Here is a 9,758-nt window from a genome sequence, read left to right on the forward strand (position 1 = left end):
TCTCGTAAAAACATAATAAAACACAACATGTCACGCGCAATTCCAGATCCCAGATCAGTTAGGATTTAAAGGGTCGTAAATGAGTCCTTAACACGTTGTCTGAACAGGCAGACTGTGACAAGTGCTGCTGGGGTTCTATAAATACAGACAGAGATATTAGGAACATGTTTGGCAGTGGAGGATTGTGTGTGTGTGTGCGCATGCATTTGTGTGTGTTTGTATGTCTACGAATGTTTCTGTGCATAGAGAACAGCAAGTACCCGTCAAGCCCTCACTCACTCGCTCCTTTTTTTCAGACAGGAAACCACATGTCTGAAATCTTCCACCCAGCGGAGTTTGTTTTCTTTTTCGAAGAGCGAGAGATAGGAGATCCGTCACAACAAACCTGTCCCTGTGCCTCTGCCATCTCTCAGTAGATACGGCCCACAAAGGAAAGCTTCCTAGTTACTAACCCCACTTAGGGCCAGGTTTGAGAATATCAATTGTATTAATACATGCACGAGCTGTTTTTCACCATTCATTGTTGTGTGGTGAACATGAAGTTAGACCGTGTGCAGCAGAGCTATCCATCTTCCGCAGTGAGGGGAAATGTATTTCCATGACATCGATGTTCCCGGTGTGCGGGATGTTTTTAACTTTGGGCTCCGGAAAGTAAAGTCTGGAAAATGTATCTCTGTGTTATTACTGCTTGGATGCTGTAGTCAAAATACATTTGATTCCAAAATTGTAACGAAAGACTACAGCCAAAAGCCCTCGGCGATGCAAAACCTTTTTGCAATCTTGTATTTGGTGGGTGTACAACAGTACACACATGTCAGCATTCATGTGTGACACCTTACATGACAACCTAATAAGGAATTGCATAAGTGTTTATTACAACATATGGTAGAAGAACATGTGTGAGTTACGTCAAAAGTGTTGGTAAACTATATGATCAATTGTCATAGTTAGCCTACATAACACAATCAGCCATGGCATAACAGGTGACATAGCATCACATAGGGACTCACAGAAGGTGAAGAAGACACGTTTGTTGCACTCGTTTGACCAATCATAATGCCAACAAAAGGCATGACATAACAGGTGACATAGCACTGCACAACAGGTGACATAACCCTATATAGGGACTCACAGGGGGTGAAGAAAAGGTGGTCGTTGCACTCGTCCTCGGAGCAGGAGCAGATGAAGAACTGGGAGCCCATGTTATTCCTCTCCCTCATCTCACACTTGCTGTTGTTATAGTCCTCCAGCACCAGACCATGTAGCTTATGGGCTGGGTTGTGGCATATCGTGTCTATGGTGACGTTGTTGTCTTTCTTCCTCCTGGAAACAAGACAACAGGAGCAATTAGTTCCACTCCAATTCATTTTTATTAAACAGAGAGAACATTTACGCTAGTGATAAATACAGTAATAACTGGGAAAATAACTTTTAAAAACTAACAAAACAAAGTCTAAGCATTATGGTAATGATTTGATACAGAGGTCAGGTTAGGTTGTACAGAATGTATCCCCCAGTTACAAAATACCGCCGTACACGTGCAGTGAATAATCCTGAAGGTGCACAAATGGACCTACAAATGGGATACTCAGGTCTCCTGCTGGGTGGTGTGGAGCGTATGTCCTGAAAGCCTTTTTAAGAGGTGTTGCTGTGAACATGGCATTAGGAGTTCAGCTGACTTCAGCTCTGAATGCTATAAAAGTAATGAGATAATGTGGCATTGCCTTTAGCTTCGAACAGGAGGCCAAATCTAGTTCTCCTCTTTTTTTACATTCACAAGGCAAATTTCACAACGATTGTTGGTGGGGCACTTTTGGGTTTAGCTACTTAAATAAACCTTGTTCACAGCAAATGTAGTTTTTAAATGACAAAGAAAAAGTATTAATTTCTGCTCTGTCACACATTAACATGCTCCTAGTGTGTCACTGTACCCACTACCCAGCATTCTCTCCTAAGGTCAAGTTTAAAGGTCATTCCAACTCCCAACGAGAGATGATGAGGGGCGCTGTAGTCACTCACCAGATGCTGACACACACGTCCTCTGGATGGGGGCAGATGGATGTGATGCTACAGTCGGCCATACAGTTCCCTGTGCCCGTACAGCTGGTAGACTCAACGTCACAGAACTTACACAGAAGCTTCAGCTTCAGCATAGTCATTGATGAGGCCACTGAGGTGGAGACACAAAGAGATAGGGGGAAAGACATTAGATTGATCATTTATAAAGGGATATGGTTACACACAGCAGTCAATAGTTTGTCAATTTAGGTTACTCATGTGTCGTCAAATATGTTCACTCTTCACTGCAGCTCTTTTACTTCCCTATTCCAAAGTAATACAGGTCACTTTGACAAGATAAGACAGTTGACTGGGATTCCATTTGATTGCGCTCGAATACAGCTTTTAAAGGCAATGTTGCCATGTTCGCTGAGATCGCATTCGAGGTAAACGCCGAAAGATGTTGGCTCAAATGGAAATGACCTTTAAATGTTTTGGATTGAACCTCGGGCCATTGTTCGCTTTCATATACGGGCCTAAACTGTATTGACAGAAAGGCGAACTCTCTCATCTAAATGTATTACATATTAATATTTCCTACACTGGAAGAGTATGGCCTGTTGAACATCAGCGAGTACAGTGAAACATTAACCTCACGTCTCAGTCCAGACTACGTGAAGGAATTTATCATTAGTGAGAGACTTGACAATTTCCCTCTGAAAAGAATGTGTGAAACAGACAAAAGGAATGTTCCCTTCGGTACTACGTCTCTAAGTATAACTATTCCAAAAGAGAGTTTTCAAAGCAAGTGATACATTTGTGTTCATGTGTTCTTCTCCAATTCATTCATTACAGTGTAACATGGTACATCCATTTTTCAACCGTATGTAAAACTATTTCCCTCGAGCGCAAATTCTACCGGGTGAACAATCAGCACATTCTGCAGTGCCATCTATCTACTATGGTCGTGTTCAGACTTGACTCAGACTCAGTGGCGTGATGAGTGCCTGTGTGTGCTTGATAGTCATCTCTACTGAGACAACCACTAGACAGACAAAAAAAAAACAAGCAAAGGGAACATTGAACATCAGTATGTCTTTCAGTCGAGTAGTCTCTAATTTGCAAATTTGATTAGTTGCCGTCTTGCCAATTCACTTTGTGAACATCAAAAAGCAGGAGATAATGTCAGAGTGTGTGTTTGTGAGTGAGTGAGAGAGAGAAACAGCGAAAGAGATAACTAATAGAGTGTATAAATGTGTGTGTGCGCATGTGTGTGTTTTAAAGTCTAGGAGCGCTCCTAGTGGCAGATAACTTTAATGCAGGCAAACTTAAATCAGTTTTACCACATTTTTACCAGCATGTCACATGTGCAACCAGACTAAAACTAATCCTAGACCATCTTTACTCCACACACAGAGATGCATACAAAGCTCTCCACTGCCCTCATTTGGCAAATCTGACCATAATTCTGTCCTCCTGATTCCTGTTTACAAGCAAAAACTAAAGCAGGAAGTACCAGTGACTCGCTCAATATGGAAGTGGTCAGATAACGCGGATGCTACACTACAGAATTGTTTTGCTAGCACAGACTGGAATATGTTGAGGAGTACACCTCTTCAGTCATCGGCTTCATCAATAAGTGTATTGACACCGTCGTCCCCGCAGGGACTGTACGTACATATCCCAACCAGAAGACATGGACTATAGGCAACATCCCCATTGAGTTAAAGGCTAGAGCTGCCGCTTTCAAGGAGCGGGACACTAATCCGGATGTTTATAAGAAATCCCGCTATACCCTCAGACGAACCATCAAACAAGCAAAGTGTCAATACAGGATTAAGATTGAAGCCTACTACACCGGCTCTTACGCTTGTCGGATGTGGCAGGGCTTGAAAAATATTCCGGACTACAAAGGGAAACCCAGATGTAAGCTGTCCAGTGACGAGAGCCTACCCGACGAGCTAAATGTATTTTATGCATGCTTCGAGGCAAGCAACACTGAAGCATGCATGAGAACACCAGCTGTTCTGCATGACTGTGTGATAACGCTCTCGGTAGCCGAAGGTGAACAAAACCTTTAAACAGGTCAACATTCACAAAGCAGCTGGGCCAGACGGATTACCAGAACATGTACTCAAAACATGCGCAGACCAAATGTCAAGAGTCTTCACTGACATTTTCAACCTCTCTCTGACAGAGTCTGTAATACCTACATCTTTCAAGCAGACCACCATAGTCCCTGCACCCGAGGAAACAAATGTAACCCGCCTAAATGACTACCGCCCCGTGGCACTCACATCGGTAGCCATGAAGTCGGTAGCTGCCGCCAGGTGGTAAGAGTAGGCAACAACACGTCTGCCACGCTAATCCTTAACACTGGGGCCCCTCTGGGTTGTGTACTTAGTCCCCTCCTGTATTCCCTGTTCACCCACGACTTCGTGACCAAACACGACTTCAACACCATCATTAAGTTTGCTGACGACACAACAGTGATCACCAACAACGATGAGACGGCCTATAGGGAGGAGGTCAGAGAACTGGCAGTGTGGTGCCATGACAACCTCTCCCTCAATGTGAGCAAGACAAAGGAGCTGATCGTGGACTACAGGAAAAGGCGGGCCGAACAGGCCCCTATTAACTATTCAACGGGGCTGTAGTGGAGCGGGTTGACAGTTTCAAGTTCCTTGGTGTCCACATCACCAACAAACTATCATGGTCCAAACATACCAAGACAGTCGTGAAGAGGGCACGACAAAATTTGGCATGGGTCCCCAGATCCTCAAAAGCTTCAACAGCTGCACCATCGAGAGCACCCTGACCGGTTGCATCACCACCTGGTATGGCAACTGCTCGGCATCTGACCGATTCTACAAGAGGGTAGTGCAAACAGTCCAGTACATCACTGGGGCCAAGCTTTCTGCCATCCAGGACCTATATAATAGGCGGTGTCAGAGGAAAGCCTATAAAATTGTCAGAGACTCCAGTCACCCAAGTCATAGACACCCCCCCCCCCTCCCTTTTGTAAACTGCTGCTACTCACTGTTTGTTATCTATGCATAGTTACTTCGCCCACACCAACATGTACAGATTACCTCAATTAGCCTGTATCCCTGCACACTGAACATGTACCCGGTGCCCCCTGTATTAGCCTCATTATTGTTATTCTTATTGTGTTTGTTTTTATTATTACTTTTTATTTTAGTCTACTTGGTAAATATTTTCTCAACTCTTCTTGAACTGTACTGTTGGTTAAGGGCTTGTAAGAGAAGCCTTTCACGGTAAAGTCTACACTTGTTGTATTCGGCGCATGTGACAAATAAAGTTTGATTTGATTTGCGTTTGTGAGTGCGTGCTCATGTTTTACTCCCAAATAAATTCTATTGGTTATCTACCTGTCTTTGCACTGCGTGTGCTGCTCCTGACCAATTTATAAGTCGCTCTGGATAAGAGCGTCTGACTTAAATGTAAATGTAAATGTAAATTACTTAAATGTAAATGTAAATAACCATTAGACTGTATGCTACTGTTTGGCTGATGTAAGAGAATAAAAATCTCAGACACATGGCAACAACTGGAATCTAACTCTTCCAATCACAATGAGTATGAGGGAATTCTGTTTTCACTGCAATCACCATAGTGAAGTATGTGGGAACAGGGATATTTTGGCTGCGAGATGGGGAGAGGACATCTTTATCTCTATCTTTAGGGCTCCCGAGTGGTGCAGCGGTCTAAGGCACTGCATCTCAGTGTAAGAGGTGTCATTACAGTCCCTGGTTCAATTCCAGGCTGTATCACATCCGGCTGTGATCGGGAGTCCCGTAGGACGGCGCAAAATTGGTCCGTTTTGGCTGGGGTAGGATGTGATTGTAAATAAGAATGTGTTCTTAACTGACTTGTCTAGTTAAATTAAACAAATAAAAAAATCTCTCTTCGACTTTATCTATGTGTGCAAGCATTATTCAGTCCCAACCCCACAGGGGTCGTGCTATCATATGAAGACTTGGTCCAACTTTACACACTATCTGCGTGTGAAATGGCATCCTATTCACTATATAGTACACTACTTTTGACCAGGACCCATAGGGTTCTGGTCAAAAGTAGTGCACTATAAAGGGTGTACAGGGTGCCATTTTGGACACGCATACGGTCTCTTTAGTGAATAGCCATACTGTATCGTTGGTGAGAGGAACATGGTCCCTTCCAGCAAAAATGTGTAATTTACTATTGCTGGGTTATGTTTGTCCACCTGTTACAAAAGCTAATCATACTTCAGAGAGATTTGCTTTGGAGGGCGCCAGTGAACGGTTGATTACCTTACATCAATGTTTCTCTGTTGTTACTTAATTGTCGCAATAACATGTGGACAACACATTTTGAACATAAAATCAACTATAGCCCCAAAACAGTCCACTTTGGTAAGGTAGGAAGGATCCAACAATCTTCAGGACTTTCTCACCGAGGGGTTGGAAAGTGAGAGCAAGAGAGAAAGAAAATGCAAGAGCAAGAGAAAGAGAAAGATGTTGCACCCAACTGCCAGATCACTCCCTTTTTTTCCCTCCATTTGCTCTCCTTCCAGACCTTTATGGAGTGTCTTTAGCATGTATAAAACCAGAAACGGACCAAAATCAGATGCTCCTAATTGTTAAAACAGAGATGAGGTGAAATGAAGTGAAAAGAGACGGAGGGAGAGATCTTACACACTGAATGACGTCACTACCACATAACCACAAGTCTAAGTATGATAGACTGCACAAATAGGAAGAGAAAGCTCAACCTTTTACTTGCATCAGCAGGGTCCTCGTGACACAACCGATAGTGAAAATGCATTATTGACCGTCATCTAGGCCTGTCTGCATGTGCAGCTCAGGGATTTCCTCTTGAAGAATTCCAGTCGCCGAGAGCTAAGTTCAGCCAAGCGAAATGGGTGAGGATTGGGTCTGTGTTCAAAACGACAGCTTATTACCCATATAAAGCACAAATTTTGAGCAGGCAATGGTCAAAAGTGGTTTTCTATATAGAGAATAGGGCACCATTTGGGACGCGCTTGGGTCTCCTCTGTGTTTGACCGGCTGGCAGGGGGTGAACCTGATAGAGCCACTTTGTCAGGTCACGTGACCAACCATGTTAAAATAATCAACCTTCTCTCTCTCTCTTTCTCCTCAGTAGAGGAGAGAGAGCAAATATGGTTCTCTTCCCTCCAACTTCCTCACAGTGCAGTAGTATACTGTATTACTCTATGCCAGAGAATATCAAGGCTACTGACTTAGGAGTGAATGTTGTACTCCTGTACCAGGACAAAACACCTACTGTAGCTGTTGCCAATCTGCAGGGTGGAGTAGAGCTGCGGCTTAAAGCAACAGAAATACAACCTGCAAGTCTGAAAACCAGGGTAACTGGAGCAGATCATACAACCTGCAAGTCTGAAAACCAGGGTAACTGGAGCAGATCATACAACCTGCAAGTCTGAAAACCAGGGTAACTGGAGCAGATCATACAACCTGCAAGTCTGAAAACCAGGGTAACTGGAGCAGATCATACAACCTGCAAGTCTGAAAAACAGGGTAACTGGAGCAGATCATTCAACCTGCAAGTCTGAAAACCAGGGTAACTGGAGCAGATCATTCAACCTGCAAGTCTGAAAACCAGGGTAACTGGAGCAGATCATTCAACCTGCAAGTCTGAAAACCAGGGTAACTGGAGCAGATCATTCAACCTGCAAGTCTGAAAACCAGGGTAACTGGAGCAGATCATTCAACCTGCAAGTCTGAAAACCAGGGTAACTGGAGCAGATCATTCAACCTGCAAGTCTGAAAACCAGGGTAACTGGAGCAGATCATTCAACCTGCAAGTCTGAAAACCAGAGTAACTGGAGCAGATCATTCAACCTGCAAGTCTGAAAACCAGAGTAACTGGAGCAGATCATTCAACCTGCAAGTCTGAAAACCAGGGTAACTGGAGCAGATCATTCAACCTGCAAGTCTGAAAACCAGAGTAACTGGAGCAGATCTAGAGAAGCCACATCCAATGCAGCTGGCAGCATTCATAAGGCAGTACAGCCAGTGAAGTAAACATGGTGTCAGGATATTGCAGAGGGATACTAGGCTATATTCTGTTATTGCTATTTCTAGGGTGCAGTGTACATGTCTGACTTGCTAAATCTTAAGCAAACAAATAAAGGCATTACAGTTAAGTTCTGCAGAGGAGTACAATTTTGAATTTGGCCTGAAGTGGTTTGTAGTGTATTATAGAGTTATAACAGAACAGCTAAGAATGAACTTGGGCTGAGAGCTGGTAGTAGAGTGAGAGGTGGTAGAGTTAGGAGTAATTATATCATTAGAAAAACTCCTCTCAAAGTGTATGTTATTTAAGCCCAAGGAGGCGGGCTATGGTGTGGATGAATGCTGGTAATTGTCACCCAGGGCAAAATATAATTGCAGATGTGGGGGAGAGAGGATTATAAGAAACCAACTCTGTTTGGTACCATTGGGACATGTTTGGAGTTGGAGACAGAGGCAAATAGATGGCAATTTCTGATATGTCTCCCTTGCAAATGATAGACCAAATATAATTCCAACATCCAGTGTCAACAACGCACATCAGAATGAAAAGTCCCATTGGTCGGACGACCATGCATGTTTTCTCCTGCAACAGGTGGTGTAGCTAAACCTCCTCCCACTGTGTTAAGCAACCCCTTCAACACACAACATATACTGTACCTACTTCCTCTTTACAAAAACATCATTCTACACACTCAAATGCTTTTCTGATGTGAGTTCCTCTTGGAAAATACCAGTGCTCACTTGAATCATTGAACATAGACATTATGTTCATACATTCCAACCCCACTTTAGTACAAAAATGAGGATTTGGGTATAAACGTACCACCGTTCTTGAATTCCTGATATTGAACAACACTGACTGCGTAGTTTGTATACATTAAATACTTCTATGCATACAAATTGCAGTAACACCAGCTAATATATTTGCGAGTTTTAGCTCAAATGAGCTGAAAATTTCGCCTTCCACTAAAATGTATAGTTTTATGGCTGGATTATGTTTGACCACCTGCTACAAAAAAACTGAATGACAATTTTGAAGAAACGTGTGTCAACGTTCGTTACAACAACCTCCTAAATGTTTCAATAATTACTTGATTACGTCGATAACACTAACCAAACACCAACATTCATAGGTTACTTTAAAAAAAGAAACGTAAAACTCACTTTTCTGTTCTAGCAGAATACTACCAAACATTATCGTTCCCCACCAGAAAGCGGAAAAACGAAGTAGCTCCATTTAGAAACGGACTATAAACTCCTCTTCTTTTCATTTACTAAAGCCTTGATAAAAGTAAATATCCAGACTTTAATTCGAGACGTTCTTCGGGGGGTTTCTTCGGGTCTGCCTGTTGCTCTCATGCGTCTCTCAAGCAGCGTCCGGTTAGAAAAGTAAATAGTGCAGGCAGAACTTGCCGTATATGAGTCAGACAGTATGTATGCACTTTTCATGAAACAGGAAATCTTCAGAAAGGGCAGGACTGTTTTTTTCTTCTTCTCTGGGCTACTTCTGAACTTCTGGGCTTGTGGCTCACTGGTCTTGAAACATGTTATTATGGCCACAATACCTATAGCAAGGCAAAACTTGAAATGACACGCTCCAAAATAGATGGCAATGACTTCAAAAGAAGTTAGGATAAGTACACATCCAAACAAAACATAAGAATTTAACACCTCTCTACTTACAATTCTGCAATATTCTTG

The 9,758-nt window shown here is 42.9% G+C and overlaps 1 protein-coding gene across 1 annotated transcript in view; it reads right to left on the minus strand.

Moving 5' to 3' along the window:
- LOC124043662 (TGF-beta receptor type-2-like) overlaps positions 1-9,758 on the minus strand; it is a 29,742-nt gene extending 19,984 nt beyond the window's left edge. The window contains exons 1-3 of the mRNA XM_046362467.1: positions 9,222-9,758; positions 2,020-2,170; positions 1,133-1,323 (exon numbers count right to left, since the gene is read on the minus strand). Coding sequence (XP_046218423.1) covers positions 1,133-1,323; positions 2,020-2,170; positions 9,222-9,294 — 415 coding nt within the window. The 5' untranslated portion in view covers positions 9,295-9,758. The remainder of the gene's footprint in view (positions 1-1,132; positions 1,324-2,019; positions 2,171-9,221) is intronic.

Source organism: Oncorhynchus gorbuscha, linkage group LG09 (assembly GCF_021184085.1).
Source record: "Oncorhynchus gorbuscha isolate QuinsamMale2020 ecotype Even-year linkage group LG09, OgorEven_v1.0, whole genome shotgun sequence".
Classification (NCBI taxonomy): domain Eukaryota; kingdom Metazoa; phylum Chordata; class Actinopteri; order Salmoniformes; family Salmonidae; genus Oncorhynchus; species Oncorhynchus gorbuscha.